Here is a 23840-nt window from a genome sequence, read left to right as displayed (position 1 = left end):
GAGGTACAGATTTTAATGGAAATGGTCTGGCTAATGCATCAGCGTGAGAACTGAGACCAGCTAAATCTCTGTTTGCTGTCAGCCTCTAGTTAAATATATTCCTTCATTCCAGGTGGAGTCCCATCTATAGACCATCAATACAGAAATTTCCAACAATTGTAAATAATGTGACAAGGCCCTGTTGCAATAAAAGTTTTTAATATAAGTCCTGAGCCATGAGAGACTTTCCCTCTGCAGATCCACTGAAATGTGAATATTCTGGCATTTGTACCAGATGCTTTGCAGAGTGCATTTTTGAACAATCTTTTGACTCTGAGCTAACTGGGTTATTTGTTTTAGTTGGAAGCATATTAAAGAGAAGGTTCTTTTCCAGTTGACACTATCAATCAAATTAAATCATACTGTATTATTTTGCTTGATTTCTGTCACATGCTTAATGAGTTTGTCATTCCCATAAAACAGTCTTGTATCTGTCCCCTTAACATTACTGTTGACACGAAAGTTTACTTTATTTTTATGTTATTGAACAGTGAAACCATGTTTAAGTACATGGAAGTGTAGTCCACAAATGGAGTCACTTGTTAAAGTCTTTGATGAAACTTGTGCAGTGAACTGCCTAGTTTTGTAAGATAATAGTTTTTCTGTAGAGTCTAACAATAGTGCTATTTCAAATGCAGTGAGTCCTGATTCTCTTCATAGTTTGTGTTAAATCCTTGGCATATTTTTTTGCTTAAAGTGTGAAAATACAGGCTTTTTATACTAGAAACATAAGAAAAAATATCATAATATTTCACTCAATAAAATGTACATCTGATAAAATTCATTATTTTCTCAAGGACATCTTCAAAATCAGTTCATTTTATAAGGCTGATACATTTATTATTGCTAATTATGAAGGAATCTTTATTGGAGCTTTTTAATTAATTAATGAGTTACAACAGCATGCTGCTATATGTACTCATAGCATATATAGCTTACTGTTTAAAACCAAAAGTAAATCTGAACATACCTAGAAAACATTGACAAGAAATCTCTGCCTAAATATCTGCTAACAAAAGAAGTAGTTTCAGTAGTTCATTTTTAGTTTCAATATAAATTTGAATTATCCCTTTCACTGTTGCTGCACACTGATCTTTCCCAGTCTTCATGTACTTTGGTAGTTGTGCAGGAAAGATGGAGTGTTTATCCTAGACAGTGATTCAAGAAGAGGCCATCCATTGCTACTGTGAATATAGACTATGTTTGTTAGTAATTTAGATGGTGAGCTCAGACGAACAGCCCTGCAGATAAAATATGATGTGTAGCTTAGCAATACAGTGTTCAGCAGCAGTGACACTTAAGATGCTCCTCTTAAACATCTGTCATGTTCTTTAATCTCATTTAGAATGCAGTTTTACCTAAACAGTAAGATAGGTGGATTGTCTTGACATGAATTTAAGAAATTAAGACAGCATTGCCACCCAGTATTATGTGTTAAGCCATGCCCAAAGTCTAACTCTGCCAGGCTGCTGCTGCAGGCTGTACAACATCTGCTTTGCTCCTAGATACTTCTGTTCAGTATATAATGTTTTGTAAGACTCTTCACAACTATTTCTTATTGCTATTTTTTGAACATGTGTAGTAGAGATTTTGGTGATGTCAATGCACAGTTTTGTTGTTCTCAGTTTCAGAAACCTACATCTCTTATTTCACAATACACTGGTAATATATTTTTGTGCTAAACATTAGTGAATACCCTCATTCATATTTTATGGGACTGAAAATAGTATTTGAGAGGTGGGTTGTGTGAAAGCTTGTTTAAACTTAGGTCTCTGGAGGCAGAGTAGAAGCGTTGCTTAACAATCCAGCATACTGTTCATTCCTTGTACCATTGTTGAGTTATTTTCTCAAATTTTTAAACAAAATTGAAAGTACCAGATGAGGTTATTTTCAGATCTGTTTCGCACAGGTCATAATTTTGTATATCAATGTTTACAGTTCAAGAATGGTTTGATATATTTGAAAGAACCTCAAGGATGTCTGGTTTTGATCATTTAAATGCAATTTATTTTTTTTTCCATAGGTCTTCCTGTGTTTTCAGAGAATTGCTGCTGACATACTCGGCATCAAATTAAACAAAGCAGAATTAGAACAATCACAGGTGATTTTCCAAAATACGTGGGGTTTTTTGTATTTTATTTAGTATTAAAAGTGATCTTGTTGCAGAAAAATAACTGTTCTTTAAATCAATCTTTTTCAGTCCTTCTGAAGATAATTACTTAATTTCACAATAGCTTTAAAATATCTAATAACTCCTTATTTGTCCATCATGATCAGGTCTCTGAAACAAGAAGAATGTCTTCAAAAATGAAGGAAAAACTTTAGTTCTAAAGGTGTTTTTTTTTTAACTAGCACTTAAAATTAGTTTAGCAATTAAATATGTATGCATATACAGGTAGCATGGAAGATTTTCATTATATTATATGCATGGGTTGAAACCGAAAAATTTTTGTACAGCCCAGTTTCAGAAACCTCAAAAAAAAAGACTATGCTACTGAGGCAACCCTGTGTAATGACATTTGAGATTACAATTCTTTAAATTTACTTGGTGAAATCAAATGTTGGTATTCCAGTGGTGTAATATCCTGGAACTGCTTTTTACTACCAGTGTTAAAAAAGTACCACAAAATGAGTCAATGAGTTTATTCAAAATAAATGCCAAAACATTTCTTATGTACAGCTTGGTCTCCTGCTTTTTGAAATATACAATAAATACGTAATTTCTGAAAGTGTTTTGCCACAGCAGTGTTTGCAATCTGTGCTGAAGTGGTTAACTAGAAAACTGTATTGTAAACAGTAAAATTGTAAAATATACTTACGGAGCATACTTACCAAACAGAGTAGTTTCAAAAAGCTGTAATTTATAGACAGAGTAGTACTAACTGTGTCTTTTCAATGTTCTTTTACTACTAAGGTATCATCCATCTATTTTTCTGAGCTATGTGATCATTTACATGTAAATAATTGAGCCCATAGAGTACTCTAGTTTTTATTTGGTTGTTTAGCTAGCACTGGAAGATCAGTCCTAGACCACTCTGTGCTGAGAGTGGTGTTCTGTAGCTCAGGTCTGAGATTGTAGAAAGGTGTGCAAGTATCTTAAATTTAAAGGAGACTGATAATAGGGTTTTACAGAAAATTGAATCATTCTAAAGAAAGTGTCTGTTTTTAGGTTGTTTTTAAAGTAAGGACCTCCACAATAGCCCCAACTCAAGAGTATGTAGCTTTCTGTGTCAAATGGATATCAGATTTAACTAGGCTTCCTTCTACCTTAGTATTGTAATTAGTTTTTAATTTTGTTGAGTAGATCATGGAATATGCAATATAGGGGTCAGACAAAGTTGATATTACACAAGTTACATTAGCAATAGCCTATAAATGCTTAATTTGCATAAATTAAATACTGTGGCATACATTACTCTTGATGTGAATCTGGGCTCTAATTATAAAGAAAAAAGGTAAAAATATCTCTGAAAAACCACCACTACCGACAAAAAACAAACAAAAGAAGAAACAAAGCCAGTAAATGTGTTTAGACAGGAAAGAAACTTCACTGTTGCCTTTAAGGTACAGCAGAAGTCACTATGTAGTGCAACACTGTGAATGTAGCTAAAGAATGATAGCTGGAAAGCAACTGCTTAATTAGCAAAGTTCTGTTAAAGGAGGATAATTTCAATCTGCTCCAAACAAGCAATATAGCACTTTGTTACCAGTAAAACATTTGCTTTTTTTGAGAGTGTTACTTTGAAGGGGCTGTAAGACTTTCCCCTGTAAGTCAGAAACGAATGAAAATTGTATTGGAATGTCTGTCTGTTAGCTGTATCTTAACGCTCATTGTTGTATGAAACCAGGAACCCACATCATTTCATAAGACAGAAAAGAGAAAGTCTCCACATAATCTGGAGAGGGAAAAGTTGAACCTTTGTATCCTCAGGAAGATGAATTCTCTTGAGAGAAATTCATTAGCTTGCAGCAGAAAAGCCGAATTGGAGTGATGTGTAGATGCTGTTTCCAAGAGTGTGGAGATGTTCTCTTGGCTGGAAGGAGGTGATGTTAGAGGACAATGCCATGACTCTTTCTGTTTCACCACAGACCCTTGTGTGACAGGTGCAGGCCCCTTAGTGTGCTGGTGGTGGGAGTTTTTCCTCTTCCATCTGTAAAATGGGCATGTGTCTTCCTTAATGTGTGGGACAGTTACATGATGTGAGTTCCTTAAAATTTTTAGGCATTGAATACTTTAGCTACTGGGCTATAAAATTAAATAGGTGGATAGATGAATGCTAGATAAACGCTGTAAAGAATCGAATAAAAACAATGCAATAGCAAGGGTGACTTATCTGTAAACTATACAAGTGTTGACTTGGATTTAATCTTTAAATAAGGAGTAAAAGCCATTGTAGTTTTTCCAAATGTGCACTATTTACATACTGGATTATATATTTGAGTTTTCCATATTTTGTGTAATGTGAGATTTCCTCATTTTGAAAACTGAGAAGGTTGTTGCTTGAATCTGTTTGTCAGAGAACATTAGGTATGTTCATTCAGTCTAGGTGGTAAGAAAGTATAAGATTAAATACTGAATTTGTGTAAAATGCCAACAGTCAATCTTTTATTGTCTAGTATTGAGAATATGCTTTAAAAATATTTCTAACACTCAGCTTGTGCCTGAAGATCTTATTTCTTATGTTTAGAGTCAGTTATAATTGTCACAGTCACTAGGAAGATCTTGGAAGTGACTCATAGGTGGATAAAAAGAAGTAATAGGAATCCCAAACACATTATTTTAACCTGAATGAATTTGTGGGGTTTGGCTCATGACTTTTGAGCTTTGATGACTGGCAGAACTGCAGAAGCTCTTGTGAAGTGTGTGAGGTTCTTGGTCCCCTTCAAATTAGCCACATAACTTCTGTTAGTTAACTGCAAGAATAAGCCTTAGAAATTGAATTATATTTACTCTGCATTGTTTTAGAAAACAGCTGCAGCAGTTTAAGATATGAATGCAGCCCAAGCTATTTGCCACTGTCCTTTTGCTGGAATGTATTGCTCCCACATCAGAATCAGAAAATGGAAGGTGATCATGTGCTTTGGCCACATCAGGGTGAAGTTGGGCAGCTTAGCTTAAACTGCTGCTGAAAGTTGTTTTAAAGTGAAGCTGCCAAACTTTGTGCTGAAGTGGATGAGGTGCAAGTACATGTTACATTCCACCAGCTCTGCTTTGGCAGCAGTGATCTCCAGCTGAGGAATAGGACAGACGTTTGGGGATGCTAAGTTTTTGAACTGTCTCAGCTAGAGCTACTAAACCTTGTCTGTTAACATGCTGAGATGACTGTTAATCAAACCTTTATTTGGACAAAACTGTGGTGAAACAAAGAACTAGATTACTCTTCATGCGTGACTGGAAAGTAGAGCATGTTTTTTGAAATGGAACAGTTCCAAAATAAGAAAATTGCAGATTCTGACTTATTTTCAGTCCTCAAAATACTCTCCCTTTTAAATTGCAAGGGTCTGATGAAATTTGAGGAAATAGCTCCTTTACTAATCAAATGTTTTTCTTTCTGTATTTTTTACTTTCAACTGTAGTGTAAAAACTGCATGGGGTACAGCTTTGTTCCTTGGCATTGGCAAGAACTAGCATTTTTGTAAGTGATGTGTAGTTTTCTCTCTAAGTAAATGCCAGTTCAGCAGACCAGTGTGTGTGAGCCAGCTTTGCACAATAAAATGTTTGGCAGATAAGTCAGATCTGGCATACAGAGCACCTGGACCAAGAAAGGTTATTTCTCATTATTGACAGTGATTTGAACCATGGCAATGATACGCTTGACATAGAACCTGATGCAAAGAGGCCCAAGTTTTTAATTACCATGAAGTTAATCAAAGAAATGTTGCAATGATATTTTTTACTCTTACTTGGATGAAATTCCTTTAGAAAATCCAAGTCATTTATGATTGTCAGTTTTTTGCTCCAGTGTACCTAAGCATAGTTCACCAACCTGCCTGTGTTTACAGGATGGGATTTAGACCAGTGTTTGGGGAACAATTAATTGCCTGCTGATTGCAAGATTTTTTTTTTTTGCCCCTCAGCTCTAGTCAAAAGATTTGTGTGAAGAAACTAGGTCCTGTGAGGTCAGATAACACTGTTTAATGCTAAAACTCCTACTACTGCCCTGCATGGGATTTGGCAACCTTTCTCTTGATAACATCAGGCCAGCAGTCCAGTAAATCATGGGTGTTGTCCACTAGATAAGATAATATGAATGTGATCAATTAAACTCAAGAAGAGTACTTCATCAGCTAATAAATCCAGGTCCTTTACCAGCCTATTCAATTATTGTTGCTTGTTTGACATACAGGTTTTATTTACAGAGGTAATCTTTAACATATACTGTTTATATATTCCTAATCCAGTTTATGTATAGTTTCATTTAAAATAATAGAATTTATTAATTTATTCATTCATTTTTAACCTTGAAAATGCATTTCAGGAAAACTGAAATATTTAAGAAAAAAATATCGAACTGGTTTAGGGTATCTTTAATGGCAGACTTACCTCCTCTGCTGCTTCCTTGCTGAAATTGTTCCATGAATTTTACATCACTTTGTGTGAACCCTGCATTAACCCTTTGTTAATGATGAGAACCCTGTATCCCTTACCTGTATTAACAATGAGAAAACTTTTAACAGTTTTGTTTATTTGTCTTTAGGGGGAAAATGGGAATCTTTTCTTTTTTAATGAAGCAAAAAAAATTCAAAACTTGCAGCATTTTGATGTGATGTTTTTAATTTTGTCACTACTTTTGGATTATACATTTAGATGTAATATGATAGTTATGTAATGGAAAAGATGGACATGCACAGGTAATGCATTTGTTACAAGCTGATAATGTAGTATTTAATATTTAAGTATCTTTAACTTAAAGGAGGAATAGGCCATTGCCATCCTTTCTTCCACTGAATTCCCTGACTTTTTATTCTGTCCCTTCTTTAGCTTTACTGCACTTCTGCTGATTGCATGTATGAGCCTTTCACTTTGGTGCTTTAAAAGGGCATGTCCTGGAATAAGCTCCAGAAGCTGCCCTGGTGCTGAGAGTGCAGCTTTCAGCCAGACATGTTGCTCTTATATCAGCTTAAGGCCTGAAAATGCACTTTCATTTTGCTTCTGCATAACCTTCTTATGTTGTCCATTCATTCTTTTCAACTGCTGATTAATCTCTCCATTGTTTTCTTTCTCTTTTCTTTTCACATTCTTCTCCTTGCCCTCTATCCATCATGTTGATACATGGTTAACAGCACATTGTCAGGGCAGAACTAGTGAAATATCCTGAAGAAGATAACCAACATCACACTTCCAACTGCCAGAGCAAAGTCTGCTCAATGCAGTAGTTCAGGTATTGATGGAAAACTTGGTTTGTTTCTTTTTTGTAAGAGGTATTGCTTTTACATGAACTAACAATGGTTCAAACAATTTCTATTGGAAGATTGTGTTTTGTGTTTGTAAGCTGGTTATACTCAACCTCCTGTTTTGGAACTTTGTGTACAATTAATTACATAGTGTTTCTGATAATCAGTTTGTAGAAACTTTGAAATGCTTCATGCTACTGTATTCAGTACTGTACATTCAAAATATTGCACAGCTGTCTCAGATGGAAATAGATGCAAAATTGTACATTTCTGTCTCCTCATGTAGGAGAGACCATCAGTCTTATCAAGTGCTTTGTAAAGAGAATGGGTAATATCTGTTAGATCTGTATTGGAGAATAAATATTTATGGTATGCAGAGCTTCTTTTTATGTTAATTTAATCTTTAGCCAGTATGCCTATCAAAACTTTTTTTGAAATGTGGCTGTATTTAAAATTTGCTTTGAATTCTTTCCATATTTTCTGATCAAATGCTTGGAGTAAAGACAAAAAGACAAACTTAGGTACAATTTCCAGTTACAATTTAGGTAGCTATTCTCAAAGAATGAATGGCACAATTTTTGCAAACAAATTTGCTTTATTATTCTCATACAGAACAATTTTCATGGAAGTAGAATTGTATTCACTGCTTTAGCAAAAAAGTTGTATTCCTTTTGTAATGTTGTGAAAACCTACCAAGGCACTTGCTTCTGCTTAGTATGAATAAACTGAGAATTAAAATGAGAATTAGCACCTGATAAGACTTCCTGCAAGGTAGTGAAAAAAGTCCTGGTTAGTTTGTTATTTTTCCCTTTGTATGTCAGTAAAAATCTGTTGAATGCTTTGCCATCATGAAGGCTGTATTTTCTGATTGTTACTATGTTTTTTTCAATGACAGAAGGTGGTGAAGGCAGATATTGTCAACTACAGTCAGGAGCCTGTGACAAGAACCGTTAGTTCTCCCAGGAGCTCGATGTGTGCAGTTCAATGACCACGCAGTTCTTCTCAGCTTTGATACCTTTGCAGTCCTCCTGCCTTGACAATCCCAGCCCCTGGGATTACCAGGAACTTTGTTTTAACAGGGACCAGCACAACAGTGCAAATAAAGGTTTCAGAAGTGTGTTGCACCGTTGTCCATTAAGAAGCAACAGGTAGCTTTTTGACTGGCTGAAATTCAAACATGAGACCATACTTTTGGAAAATTAAGGTCTATATTCTTTTAAGTTATATTTAAATAAAACTGTATAACTGTGTTTATGTTTCCTCCTGTCTGTTTGACTGATACCAGAATAAAAATGGATGAGGAAGCCCTGCATTCAGAATGCTTTTAAAGACATCACCATGGAAGGGTATTTTGCCAAAGCATTTTTAAAGTTTTTTTTTTCCTCCAGGGATTTGAACTAACACTCAGCAAAATGTTACTTGGAAAAGCTGTTGCTGGAATAATTTTAAATACATAATATATTTTATCTAGAGATAATTTTGAAATTGTTCCATTAATATATATACTTAGCACGAAATGTATAAATTGTATCCAGTGAGAAACAGTGCTTGAAATAAAGCTGTTATTATTAAAATAGTTACTTTTCTGAAGTCTCAAGTTGTCTTCATGGATGCTCTGAAAAATGCTAGTGTTTCTGTGTATTTTTATTACCACATCAGCATTACTTCTTACAGTAATATATAGGCTTATGTGTCTTTATGAATATGGAGGGATCTCAGTCAGCAGTTTGGTCTGTAAATGATGAGTGATACATTCAACATGCATTAGAAACTGTTGATAGATCAATTAGCATCAGTCACTTTAAATAACTAACAGAATGACTTTTGGTTTAGTACTCTTTTATTTCTAGTTTAGAATAAACAACAGATAAAAAGCTGTCTGCTCTATGATCTTCATGCTTCTCCCCTGATCCTTTCCTAGCAGAGCACATGGTTCTCTGCTGGCACATCTGAACAGAAAGCTAAGGAGAGAAAAAAATGAAGCCATCTCAATTCTAAACTAGAAATATTTTCCTGTTTAAACTCTAGAGTGTGCATTCTTATAACTATGAGAAAACATTTGGAGATTCAGAAAGTAATGAGGCTGTGAAGGAAGCTTGTATATCACAAGTGAAAATTATGAGGTTCTTTAAGCAAATGTTACTATTAAGCTGTTCAAGCAAGTGCTTACTAGTTGGAACAATTAAACAATTAGTAGTTTAATAAAGTAGCAGATGGCAGATAGCAAAAGTTAGAAGATGGCAGATAGCAAAATGTCCTATTTGTTAGCCTAACACATTATTATATAACTGTGATATGACTTAGTGTGTAATGTTTAGCATTCAGATGTGGGAAATTCTAAGAAAGAAACTGACATATTGAGAAATTATGCTACACTAAGGTAGGTGTGATTTGCAGTAAATTATTTATTCTAGGGTTACAGTCTGTATTCTTCCTCCTTTCCATGGAGTTTGTGTCCTACTGCATCACTTTATAGTTAACTGCAGCTGCAAGGGGGACTCTCTTCCATTGCCATCAGATGAGAATTTCTCTTCAAAGAGTTTTTTTAAAGCAGTGATTCAGTTCACAAGTTTATGGCCTCCAAGGCAGGTGGAAAGTTTCTCCAGTCCATATGTGTCAACTTCATAGTCCTGCTTCCCAAGTTATATGTAGTATGGTCTTAAAGACCCAACAGTTCTTTTAAAATCTTCTGTAATTTTACTTTTCAAAAGAAAATGCTTTTCCATAATTTGATATGCAAAGCTAATTATTACCTTGAATAATAAAATTTTTTTGCTTTTATATTTTGGGTATCCTGCAGTATGAGAGATGTTATATGTGCCCCAGTCCAGGCTGTTTTACAGATGGATTTTATGCCTTGGTCACATCACACTTTTTTATTCTCAATGCCTGTTTTTCTAACTGTCTTTCACTTGTACATCCTTTTGTATTTTATTCCTATTGATCTTTTCACCAACTGCTATGTTAAAGGCTTACATACTCTGAAGATATTTTTGTTTACATTTCCAAGCTGCCCTCATTCTTCCTCCCTAACATACATGTATATTATTTATGCTAACCGGGAATCTCCTCTCTTCCATGCCCCCAGCCCCTCCTTTTGCTGCCCCTCTTAACCTCCTCAGATTTTTTGTATTGTATACTGACTTCCACTCTCTCTGCTTTTCCCTACCCTTCCTGCCCCATTGAGATCCATTACCTGTCCACCTTTTAATCCTTACAAATGAGCTTTGCTCTTTTTGCTCAGCCTTGGGGACCTCACCTCGAGCCTTCAGATTCCGGCTGCATTCTGAATCCTTGGCTGTGGTAACTGCCTTTGAAGTGCTGCAGCAGCTGTGGCTGAAGATTCAGCAGTGCCTTTGCTGGTGCTGCGGCACAAGTTCCTCCAGGCTGAGCAGAAAGGTCAGAGATGATTCTGGAGGATTAAGCACTGTGGAGAGAGGGAGGAGACAGTGCTCTGCAGAGAAGGAAAGGACTCTCTGGTGACTGGAGGGATTGGACACAAATCTAGTTAGAGAAGTGTGTAGGGGAAGGCAGTCAAGCCACTGCTCTGAGTCTGGTTGCCTTCTGTAGGTAACATCCCAGCACTACTGATTCATGGGATTCACATGTAGTAGAGCTGAACTGTGCTGTATCAATGCACTTTAAAGTTTTTTCCAAGGTGAGAACTGGTTGAAGGCAATTCAGCAAACAGTAATGAAGTAAAAAATGCAATGCTCTCCAAAAGTGAGGCGACATATGCCTAATGTCCACTGACATGGGGAGTGGGCTGGGGCAAGTGAAGCATGTTTCTTTCCTGAAGCTGAGGCCAGATGAAGGGAAGAAACATGTTCAGGCCCTGATCCTACACAGATGCACACTGGTGAAGTGATCTGCCAGCTCAGAGCTGTTGTAACTAATCATTCCAGTAACAGCTCTGCAGTTAAAGATTGTTGCTAAGTTAGCTCCTTGCTGAGGTCAGTCTCTGTGATGTGGTGGATACCACTAGGTACATTGTGTCTGGCTGCATGTCAGACTTTTAAAATGGTGCTGCTAAAACACGGGTCTGAAGCATTATTAGACTCATGCAACTTCTTGTCTTTTGTAGCTCTAAAGTTTAGTGGAGTCAAATCTGCATCACAAACAATAGCATGAAGGTATTTTCCCTCACAACCAGATGCTGTGAGTGCCAAAACCTGTGATGAGTTCGTAATCTCTCTGAATACATTGTTCTTTTGACAGTTCATAAAAGTCATAAAAACACAAGAAGCTGCTTTTTAACTACAATAACTTTTTTTTTTAAGTTTTAGACGCACATGAGGTCACCAGGAAATTACGTGAAATGTGCTCTTTTGAGGAATTTGAAAATTGTCAGTGCTATCTATCTGCATCATTAAGCATCTGAAAAACCCCTTTACTTTAAATCACTGCTTGAGTTTCCCTGGAAAGGGCTTTTGCATCAGGCAGCTGTTTTTAAATGCAGAGCTAATTTGCTTGTCAACAGGTGCACCTGATAATGAGCCTGATAGCCAAAATTTTATAATAATTTTATAAAGAAAAATATCACAGTAATATTTGAAGTTGGTTGTTTTGCTTTTTTTGTGAGAATGGCAATTTTGATAAATTGTGATTGTATTTTTCCTTTTTACATTTATTTTATGTCAGTAATATGGTTACTTTTCCACAAAAGTTTATAATCTTTGTTTTGTGATGTTCTTGACATTTTTACAAAGTCGTGGTGGAGAGTGCTGTTTAGAAGGTAAATGTTGGTATATCTAACTTGGACTGTAGTGTCCTGTTAATGTTTTGACAGAAGATTAAAGTGCTGTTCTGTAACATAACTAACGAGTTTATAATAGTGGGAAATTTTCTGCAGGGGAATTTTTCCTATTTGGAATACTTGCATTCATTCTGATGTAGCTTAACAGTTTGTATGAGGCGCCTGATAGATGTATTTAAAGAGGCATTGACTTTTATAGAAGTTATATTTACAAAGCTGACATGATTAACTACTTTTCTTTCTGGAATTTGCACATTATTTCCCAGGCAAAGATGTTATTCTACAATGCTGTATTCTTTTCTTCCTCAGTTCAAATACTACTGCTTAACATATAATCTGATTTCTTTAGGCTGTCTTTATTTAAAACCAACTCATAACCACTTAAAATGTCAAAATAGCTGAATGTTGCTGAAAAGAAAAAGCCAAAATTTATCCATGTTTGCATAGGGGTAATGGCATACGTATGAGACTGAAACTCCAGTCCAGATAATTATCCGTAGGAAGCAAATTTATACTCTGATTTCAGATGCTATGAATAGAATGTGATTAGAATTTAATGTCCTGCAGTTTTATTTGCAAAATACACAGGTCCTGTATAAAACCTCTTTTTATAAAGTACTCTCTAGAAGCCTTGGGGATCCCTGTTTAACTTGCAAATGCCGAAGTTTGATCTTCCCCAAATAGAAGATAGTGAAGCTCCTGAGTTGCATGAGCTGATTTCTATTTTCAGCTTCCCATAGAGAGCTGACTGTTCAGCCAATTTAAACTCTTTTTTTTTTTCTACTCCACTTCATCTTCATTCATTTTGGCACCATTTTGAACTGGAAAACTTCCAGTTAGCTAATTGGCCATTTGCCTTGTTTTATGTGGGGGTGATGTCAAGTGCTGAAATAACCGATTGACTGAAAGCAATCTTGTTTCAAAGGCTGGTCAGAACCAAACCTCAGAAGGTACCAATTTCAGGTTTGTTTTGTATTTAACTGCTACACAGCAGTCCTTATCCTAGTGGACGAACCTCGGAGAAGAATATAGATTTGAGGTCAAGAGCTTGTGTTTGCTCAGATACCACATTTAGAACACTGAATTCTGGAGGAAGTAGGAATCCAGATCTTTTTTTAATACCACTTTCAAGACTTCCTCTGCTTCTGCTCTGTAATGTCATACTAGCAATCAATGTTCTAAAAAAATATTAATTCAAGTCCTCATTTAGAAAACAAAATGTGGTAAGTATACTTTGGTTCAGGAAAGTTTTTCTTTAAAGGATGAGTGGAAAAAACTGCGTATGTTGTATGAAATATCACTGGCATAGTTGAAGATATTTAATACACATTAATAATATTTGCTTGTTATGATCTAAATATCCTAAGTTCTGCTTTCTACCTTTCTTGTTTAAAATATTCTTTAGAATGATAATGATTGTAAATAGAAAATATAATACCAAAGTGGTTTTAATTAATTTGTGCCTCAGAAAACGTCCTGCAAACTGCTTCAGGCAAACATTTTTTCTTTGCTAGCTAAACTCCATTTCTGTCCTTTCCTGGGCTGATCCATACCAGGTAGCTTGAAGGATCATGACCTACTAATCCTTTTTGATTTCTGGTGAGCTTTTAAAAACAAAGTAGACCAAGAAACATCAAAGGAGGATTTAAAAGACACACACTGTGCCCTGAAAAGTAAATGTTGCTTTGGAAAGCATTCTCTCCTTTAAAAAAGAGGTGAATGCTGTGGTTCAATACTATTCACCAAAAGCACTTAAGCATATGCTCAAAATTAAGCTTGTATTTAAGTTTCCTTGAAGTCTATGCTGTTTAAGTACACACTTGAAGCTAAATACATTCTGTCATATTTTGCTGACACTGAAATTCTGGCTCCGTTGAAATAAATGCCTTTGAGGCTAAAGTTCTTTCACAGAAATTTTAGTGTTGTTAATTTTTCTACCCATTGTGAAGGGTATAAACTAAAGCCACTCCCATTAGGGAAAAAAAAAAAAGAGAAAAAGATGTTTCTTTCACAATCAGTTGTTTTTCTGATATTTTCTCTAGCATGAAAAATACAGAAAATGAACAAATAAAAGTTGAAATGTGGTTCAGTTTTGTGAACAGAACATTTTACTTGACATTGGGCAAGTTGCTGTTTTTGGAACAAATGCTCCTCAGATCCGTAATGAATCAGAAACAAAGGAATCTGGAGGCACTTGACAAGTCTCATTGCAAACTGAATTCCGACTGATAGTGCAGGAAAACATATCAAGTTCCCATTTGTAGTGTCTGAATTGCAGATCTGACATAGAGGATAAACAAGAGCTGGTACTTCTTACTCAGATTTGGGGAGGTATTTGACCACCATCTTGGAAAAAATGAAGTGTGATTTCTGGATATATTCCAGTATTTGTCAAAGAATGGTGAGGCAATGTTTAACTGCATAATGGAAACTGGAGAGAAATTTTGACATCCCACTCATCAATCCAATTGCTTTTTTATCTCTCCACTGTCTTGGAAAGAGAGCAAAGTGTAAACCAACGTTTGGCACAAATGGGCTGTCTGTGCCGTTTAGGAGCAATTTGCATGTAATTGGTAACAATTATACAGACAACCCATTTATAACGGGCAGTGAGCTCACAATCTAGCATAAACTACAAGAAAACAAATCATATCCCCCAGGACTCACACACTGATGTAAGAAAGGAAATGGAAGCTTTTCCCTTTAACCTCTTTACTGGTTTTATCACACAGAAACTCGGATGCAAATCAGCCTGTCCTCAACAGGTCATGCATTCTCAAAAGTGCAACTCTTATTGGTGCTGATTAAGCTTGGATATAATCAGGACTCTTAAGAGGTTGCTCTCTTTTCTTTTTCCCCTGTGGTTCTGCTAATGTTCCTGACTAAATGGCCAGCCTTTGAAAGTTCAGAGCTTTGTTTCCATATGGTCAGCTGCTGAACTGGTGAGGTGGCTTCCCAATCCCCTCTGTCAAGGGCACCTGGTTCCACCCAGGTCCCCAGCAGCAGAGGCTGAGGTGACAGGTAGTGGTGATACTGAAGTGCAGCTGAGCAGGCTCAGAGAAGGTTCAGCCAGGTACTGCAATTGGGAAACTCTAAGTGAATTGACTGAGACACAATTAGTTTGATTTGTATGTGCCAGCAGCAGTTGTATGTCTTCTACTGTCTTTTGGAGAAGACACCAACTGACTTTTTAATTACTGTTATTATTTTTGGGTGAGTGTAAGCTTACTGTAGTGGTTCTAGCTGTGACAGCAGGTTGGAAGTTTCTGCATCCTCCTGCTGTGGGCAGCATTTTCCCCTTTGGTTGAGAAGCTTGGTGCAGTGCAGACTCACTAACCATACTGACTCAGGCTGGGCACTGTTTCTGATGCAGCATTGAGAGAGTTTGGATCTAGATCCTTTTGCAGGCACTGACCTCATTAGCCAGCTCTCTGAGGAACAGTCAGTATAGTGCTGCAGTATCCATTCAAAGAGGGTACTATAAGCAGCTTGTGATAATTCTGGTATTTGTGATTGTTTCTCTGCTCTTAACCCCCCAGTGTGGTAGAAGTGCTGGGCAATGAAAATTGGTGAATTGGTGAGTTGGTTTTTTTGCCTGTTTATAGGATCTTATTAGTCTAAGTGACGCCTATTCACCAAGATATTCAGATGACAATTTCTTTGAATTTATTTGGAACTGGACGTTGCAGACTGGCATTCTCAATGGAAATTGGCAGAATCTTTGGCTCTAAGCTGGAGGAGCTGCAAATGCTCTCTGTGTACATTTGTACAAACCACTTAAGCTGTCTATGCCTTGGAACTCTTTGCAGGCTGACCACAGCACTCCATCCAGCAGGGCTGCCATGGACATTTGTGGGAATGTCCTGTGCTTGTGTACTGTGGTGGAGTGGGAACTTTGACTGGTTCCTTGTTCAAACATGGGAGGCATCAAGCAATATTTTCGAGGATTCTTGTCAATGCTTCTATTGTGCAAGTGTACAGTCTGATGGTGTCCCTCATATAGCCAAATATTTGGGATGGACCTGGACAAGGTGTATTTCAGGTAACAAATAGACTCAAGTTTATAAAAGTTATCCCAGCAAGGTTAGTTGACTGTTTACATCATGCAAACCATAAACATTAAAAGATGTTGTCTATTTCTGCTCAGAAGACACATAACTGGCAGCTGAAGGCTAATGCAAGTGATCACTGAGGTATTCTGGCAAATGCTGGGGATAGATGAATGCTTGGCCTGAGTGTGCCTTAATCACATTAGTCAGTCTTGGAATCTTTTGTATTAATGAAAAAAAATTAGTCTTTTTTTCTGGTCTGTTCCTTTCCCTAATTATTTTTTTAAAACCAAAAATGTTATCAAAAAGATTGCTTTAAAAGTATTTTTTTATTTTAACTATTCCACTCATTGGAGCAGCAGTTTCTGTTGTGCTGTTCACATCTGCAGCCATCCTCAACAATCAGCAGTCATTCTGAGCTGTTTCTTCAATCCCTGTGTACTTCAGTAGGATATTGTATTGCTCACAACACACACATGTCTGAGTGTATATAAACATCTGGGAGCCTCCATGCCCTTGTGCACAACTCCCATGGACAAAGCCCTCAGATCAGGGCCAGGAGCTCTGCACTTCTCTCTGGCTCTGTTACAGACGTGCAGCAATGCCTCAGGAAATCTGTACCTGTTGTGTAGTGGATTACAAGGTTTGCATTCCTTCAGATCAACACATCACAACCCCAGGAGATAGCTGGCACCAACCTAAGAGTGTTTATGTCCCTCACCTGGAGATTGCCTCTTTTAGAAATTGTTAAAACGACGAGCAATTATAAAGTATTAATTACAAAGCAATTACGGACAAAAAGCAGAGGCTCTTTGATTCAAGGTTGTTTCTATACTAAGGTGATGTGGCCTTCAAAACATTTCCTAAATTTTAATAAATAGTAGATGCATAAAGGACTAAGAGTTTATCCATGGAGCTACACATTACTTAATCTCCTACTTAATAGAGTCAGGAGATGGATTTCATCATAGTTGGACTCCTGCCTTTGATTTCTAATTGGTTACCATTTACACTCACAGAGTCATTGACCTTTCAATTTGTAATTTATGAGAGAGTCTTACATCTGATGATACTTCAAAATATTTAAGATATTACTTTTTATCCAGACCAGCTGAATAAATGTTCCAGAAATTTACTGGGATTTGATAAAACTGAAATAAACTCCAGTCCATGCTGCTAATTTTTAATTTTTTTACTTGACATATTGTACTTGGTCTTAAAGCTACAAGTAGGAAAGATTTATCTGCTTTGTTCTATGATGTTTGGAGGTGGGGATGCTTCCCACAGAGTCAGAATGCTCCAGATTGCTGCGACTCCTCTGGAAACTGACATTCCAGGGGCAACTCTTGTATAAATTATGTGATAAAGGAAAAGGTTGGTTTCGTTCATACTTGTAACAGAGATTTGCTACCAGAGCTGAAACTGCACAGTGGAATGCCAGTATGTCTATGCTGCCATGGCAATTTTCAGTCTAGATAAATGAAAATGTTTTGCTGTTGGCCTCGGGAGCACTTGCAAGGAGCTCAGCTGCACTGCTGTCCCCAGCAGGGGAGCTCAGGGGACAGTGGTGACCGATGGAGTGCAGAGAGCCAGCAGCCTCCAGCACTTGGATGGAAGGCCACCCGCCTTGGCCCTGAGCCTGTGTGCTCAGAACATCAACTCTGAGATGCTCACACTGTGCCAGGTTGGAGACACCTCTGTTCAGAGGCCCACAGAGGACAGACCATTAGGTTTTAGGACAGTAAAGATTTAAATTAGTGTATTGTTCCCCGTGTAGCTCTATGGTTTCCTCTTAGGAGCTGGTGCTCAGAGATCATAGAACCATGGAATCAGTGAGGTTGGAAAAGACCTCCAAGATCACAGAGCTCAACCTTGGAATACTGCAGAAGACACGGATTTGATCCCAGGTGTGCACACACACAAATCTGGTTTTCCTGAATTATCCAGATCACATCCTGTAGTGCAGCTTTGTTTGTCAGGTCCAGGAGAGCCTGCAGACAGGGAAGCAGAGGAACACAGCCTTGGAAATGAGAATCTGGGTTTGTGTTTGTGAATGACCAACTCATAAACAGAGGTTGTTCCTCAACATGCATGAGCGTGTTGATTCAACCACCAAAATGTGTCTCAATGGGAGAAAGTTTCCAAGAATATTTTTTCTGGTTACTGTAGAGACTAGAAGTTTTAACATTGTGTTTAAACATAACTCCCACTCTCCAACAAATCCAGTAATGTTGTGTAATGTCATATTACCATTCTTTATTTAAAAAAACCCTAAAATCAGAAAAGATAGCAAGAGTTAATTCCAGGTATGTAATATATTTTGCTTTTTTAATTAGCAAATACACATAAACACTTCTCACTACAACTGATAACATTGTCTGCTTTCTGTAAAATTACCTTTATCTCCTTAGCCTGTTTTGCTAAGAACTGGCCCTTACAGTGGTGCAGAATGAAGTATACCTAACCTCAAAAGTGGTGTTTGTGAATGCTTCTCTCTACTCCAGAGGGTGCTTTTAACCCCATGTGCTCTCTTTTTTCCTCAGTTCAAATTCCTTTCTCCTAGAAACTGGTGTCTTCTTTTATAAAAACTATTGGAAGAGCTGCTGCAACTTCTTTGTAACTATTTACCACATTAAATTATCCCTTCCAATTCCCTGTATAGAGTTTTTAAGAATTTTGCTGAATTTTGGGTGTTGGGGTTGTTTCTCCTCTTGAATGGGGTCTGTAGGAGTTGGAGAGGAGCTCACCAGAAGAAATTCAAGGAATTCAGGGTTAAACCCCACCTTTTCTGATTTTTTTTTTGCTGGAGTTTTGACTTGGATGGGAATCTCATTCTCTAGGTGTGTCTGAGACCAAGATTGCATGAGGAATTGGGTGACTGGGGTGTGAAACTGTGGAAAGCAACCGGCTGCCAAAGGGACTGGGAGCAAGCAGAGTGATGGAGGATGGAGACAGAGGTGTTGTGAAAATCCACACGAGGTTGGAGCAGCCAGTTACTATGGGGATGTGCAACACCACACACCACTGAGGAAATGAATCCTGCCCTCACAGCAAGGCTTTCAGGCAGTAAATAACAGAATGTGCCACACCTTTCTGGGTGAGGGAGGGAGAAAATATCTCATCCAGTATCTGGGTGAGAGTTTCTTCAGGGGAAAGAGTAAGCAGCTGTGTAATGGGAGCTGGTGTCAAGCTGTACAGGCATGAGCAGGCAGCACCACGGTGGAACAGGCAACTTCAACTCTGGCTGTTTTGCTAACTTTCCTGTTTCTGATTTTGGAGCCTTAATGTTTTTCCATATGGCTTTCTTGATAATTATATTATATTATATAATAAATATAATATGATATAATATAATATATATGTTGAATATAATATATATGCATAAATAAATAAGCTATGGTGAAGCCAAGGCTGCCAAGAGAAGTTTAGTAGACTTTAAAGCAAATTATCTTACATTTTTGTTGGGTTTTCAGTTAGATTGAACTAGCAACATTGTAAAAAGGGACCTTTTCATCTTCTTAAAATATATCCCTCAAGATTATTCCAAGTTACCACAAACAGGTTGTGTTGGGAATGAGTTCATGTTCTTAAAGTTCCACTAGTAATCCGTGCAAATTAATTTTAGTCTGTGGGCTTTTTTCTTATGCTGGTTACTGCAAGTTTTTCATGCCATAGGATCATTCATTGGTTTTGCACATTATTCTTTTTGTTTCCTTATGGAAAGCATAAGACTGAAAAATGTGCTATCTTGTTCTCTGTTTCCAAGTTGAATTTGTAATAGCTATTTCTACACTGTGAAGTAAGGGCTCCCTTATTTTTTTTTCTCTAAATCTAAAGTTTGACTGCGTGTATCCATGGTTTGTATGAGAAAGTTTTTGATTCATGCTCAGTCCCACTGGCTGGCTCCGTGTGAGCAGCAAGTTTTGGACACAAGCTCCAGCAGGATCCAGGGCCTAAGTAAAGAAGCAGGTTGCAAATACCAGTGCAATGAAAAAGCAGAAGACATAATCAACAAGGGAATAGTATTTGCAAATAAATTTTTATGTATTTGCCTAGCACTATTAAATAAAATTATGGAAAAATTAACTGCTGTGATTATCTGACAAGTGAGCAAAATTGCCAATAGTCACTACCAGCTAAGCTTGGAATTAGTTAGTCATAGCAGACTGAAGGGTAAAGAAATTAAAGTACCACTATGAAATGCCAAAAATAACTGCAGATAAACCAGAAAGTTAATTTTTTTTCACTTGTTCTGGCCTTCTTGCCCCTCCCCATCTGGTATTAATTTTGATTTGATTTGAAATAATCTTTAAGACATCAAGGGCGTTAGGGCTTTGTAGCTTTAGAGGACTAGGTCTGCTTTTCACATTTAAGTGAAAAGAGTATACCTTTGAAGTCCACTCATGGTTCAGAAAGGAATACACCCACCCTCTCTTTTAGAGCTGAGTGAACCTCAGATGGTTTTAAATTTTGGCTTGATAGACTAAGTTCAAAAATGTTTTGGAGCAGTTTCTTTTCCTCTTGAGCTTTGTGTCAGCCTTGAGGGGGATGCTGCTGACTCAGAGACTGATGGAAAGATGTATTTAACAAGTGAAAGATTTAAATGAAATTCCTGCTCCCACCCAATTCTACACTGCACTGTCTGGATTTTGCTGCATGTTGCCAGCTCCTTAATTGCTGTCAAAGCTCCTATTATTTCTCACAGAGCAGAATGCTGAAGGTCATAACCAAGAGACTGTGTTTTTATTCCAGACAAACGTTCTTCCTATGGCTTCTCACTTGTGCTTAAAAGAGTAAGAAGTATTGTCCCTCAAAGGTACCCAATTTTAAAGCACACTGTGACAGCAACATGGTAGCATGCTCTGCTGGTGAATGATGCCTCATTTTGAAGGCTTCCTAAGTAATGAATAGATTTGGCATTCCACTTAGCTGAGGTGCTCACTCTCATAGCAGGGGAGAGCTGCAAGGCCAATTGTTCCCGTTGTGTGGAGCTGCTTGAGCTGCTCTGCAGGGAGATGCCATCACTCAGGTGATCAGCAGCAGCTCTGAGCATCCCTGATCTGACCATCCCTGCTCTGACCATCCCTGCTCTGACCATCCCTGCTCTGAGCATCCCTGATCTGACCATCCCTGCTCTGACCATCCCTGCTCTGACCATCCCTGCTCTGACCATCCCTGCTCTGACCATCCCTGATCTGACCATCCCTGATCTGACCATCCCTGCTCTGACCATCCCTGATCTGACCATCCCTGCTCTGACCATCCCTGCTCTGACCATCCCTGCTCTGACCATCCCTGCAGGCACTCAGCTGCCAGCAGCTCCCCTTCCCTGGGGAGCTCTGCCCTGTGTCAGCTGTGTCACTGCCCGGGGAGGATGGCAGGAGCTCCCGGGGGTGCTGGGGCTCCCAGTGTCACTGTCAGCACGGCCAGGGGGTGTGGGGGACACGGAGAGTGACAGGGTGACACGGTGACCTGCTGCAGACCGTGGCACTTCAGCTGCTGTGTGTTTTGGCTAGTGGGGGGCGAAGCTGGGAGTTTACTTTTCCTTCTGAGGGCAGCTTGGGAGGTCCAGACGGATCTAAAGGGAGAGGCTTTCAGCTGAAACAGCCCGAGGTGCTGTGGGAGAGCCAAGTGCAGGTGTGCAGATCCCCAGCAGTGGCCCTGGTGCCCATGCTCTGGTCACTGGAGCAGCAGCAGAGCTCCTGGCCAGGGACAGGCAGTGCTGCCAGCTGTGACAGGGAGGGTCTGCAGTGACATCGTCCTCTCTTCTGCACTGCACAAATCATCTCTTGGAGCCTTTCCTAGAATATTACCTCCTCCCCGGGTTAGATTTTGTTTTCATATCATAATTTTTTGCATTTTTTAAAATGCAATGGAAAATATGATGCCAGAGGAGTGTCTCTGCTGTGGCAGTGTGCTGTGAGGCTAGATGGTAATTCTGGGGTCTGCCTTTTGGGGAATTTTACTGTTTGTCCAACAACGTTTCTGTGACTTCATTTGCTGTAGTGCAAAGCTATGAAGTTCTTTACATTAATAAAAGAAAATGATTTAACAAGAATAACATATATTGAACCTTATATATGTTCCATATATGAACCTTATATTCTTTCTTTGCCATGGTTAAGAATGCTGTATAATTTTTTCTATGTAGTAGATAGTTTTATGAGGAAGGGAGCTATTGTAAGATTAACAATTCTTTTGTATACCTTTGTGAAAAAATATTAATTTCTTTGCCTGAAAGAAAACATGTCACTATTGATTTATAGCCTTTGGTCAAATACTTGCATAAAGTTTGATCCATCTGTTAGATTACACAAATTTTTAGAAAGATTAATTGAAGCATATAACTTACATCTTGTTGAAGTTTTTCCTTGTCTATGCATCTGTCAAATAGATAATTACACTGATTAAATTTGTCAGAGAAATGGAATTTCAACCAGATGTGTGAATAAATGTTTTGTGCTATTATAGCAATTAAATTCTTCAGCTGAGCAACAACTTCAGGAAGCATTGAATTTATTAGACTTAATAAAAAGGGGATATTTCCATGAAACCACCCGTGAGATTTTACAGCAATGAAAATATTTAAGATATTTGTTACATTTCCTTACGATAGTTTCATTTTTTCCTCGATGTTTCTTTCAGAGCATGTGGAAATACAGTGCTTTGAAGGGAGAATTGTTCACCTGTTTTTGGTAATCACATGTTCAGATGGGTAATGTCAGGCCTGTCGTACCAAATATGTTATACAGTGGTGAGTTTATGGATTGAATTGCTGTATTTATTTAGGAAGCAATAAAGTCCTTAACTAATAGCAGAATATGAAGCCATAGGAATCTCTTGGGCACTCATACCCTGTGGAAAGCAGATGGGCCTCATAGACTCTGCATAAAGTCTTTCTGGATTTAAATTTCTCAGAAGAGGTTTAATACATCCTGAACTTTCTACCATGGCATAATTTGCTTATCAGACCAATATTAGAGCCTATTGGTTCTAAGGGAGGACAGAGTAAGTCCTCTTAAGTAGGAGACACAAAATCAAAAAACATAGATGTATAATTTTCCCATTTACAGAGTTGCCCTGGGGAAATTCTGGATGGATGTGCATGTGGACCTTGAGAAGAAGGAGCTTAATGTGTGGACTCTGGGAGCCAAATCCTTTGTGATCTAGCACCATGTGAAGTTTACTTGTGTCTCCTGTAAGAGAAAACATCCCAGATGTGCTCTCCTGTCTCAAGCAGGACCATGGCTGCCAGTTAGGATTGCTTTTGTTCAAACTTTGCTTCTTTGGACAATCTGAAGTACATCTGTACATTTGCTTACTATGGGCAAGAATATCTTGCCAAAAGGAGTTTTATTTTATATATTAATGTAATTAAAAAGGGCAGCCATCTTCTCATTGTCAAATAGTGAGAAGATGAGAGAATAAAATGTACAGATAAACATGCTTGTGGAATTGGCCCCAGCTGAATTTCAGAGGAAGAGCTGAAATGTGTGTAAACACAACAGATTGTTAGGTGTCTTCTACAGGATACATCCATAGGATAAATATCAACAAAAATAGGCTTAAAAACAGATTATTCAGTTGGTTATTTTGATTTA

General features: G+C 37.8%; 1 protein-coding gene and 1 long non-coding RNA gene across 4 annotated transcripts in view; one reads left to right on the top strand and one right to left on the bottom strand.

Moving 5' to 3' along the window:
- The window catches only part of RAB28 (RAB28, member RAS oncogene family), a 61349-nt gene extending 52339 nt beyond the window's left edge, over nucleotides 1-9010 (top strand). The window contains exons 6-8 of one of the 3 annotated variants that reach the window (XM_085059835.1): nucleotides 2063-2140; nucleotides 7324-7421; nucleotides 8330-9010. In XM_085059835.1, coding sequence (XP_084915961.1) covers nucleotides 2063-2140; nucleotides 7324-7416 — 171 coding nt within the window. In that variant the 3' untranslated portion in view covers nucleotides 7417-7421; nucleotides 8330-9010. The remainder of the gene's footprint in view (nucleotides 1-2062; nucleotides 2141-7323; nucleotides 7422-8329) is intronic. The other 2 variants (XM_085059837.1, XM_085059834.1) reach the window with 2 other exon arrangements.
- A 267-nt stretch (nucleotides 9011-9277) lies between these two features.
- On the bottom strand, nucleotides 9278-11550 carry LOC146438810 (uncharacterized). Its single transcript, XR_014851937.1, has 3 exons — nucleotides 11280-11550; nucleotides 10631-10861; nucleotides 9278-9395 (listed from the first exon to the last, which is right to left on the bottom strand). It is a non-coding gene; the product is annotated as an uncharacterized LOC146438810 (long non-coding RNA).
- Nucleotides 11551-23840: the final 12290 nt, after the last annotated feature.

Source organism: Lichenostomus cassidix, chromosome 4 (assembly GCF_008360975.1).
Source record: "Lichenostomus cassidix isolate B80296 chromosome 4, HeHo_3.0, whole genome shotgun sequence".
Taxonomy (NCBI): domain Eukaryota; kingdom Metazoa; phylum Chordata; class Aves; order Passeriformes; family Meliphagidae; genus Lichenostomus; species Lichenostomus cassidix.
Note: the sequence above shows the minus strand (reverse complement) of the source record. Positions and strands in the feature narration are given on the sequence as shown.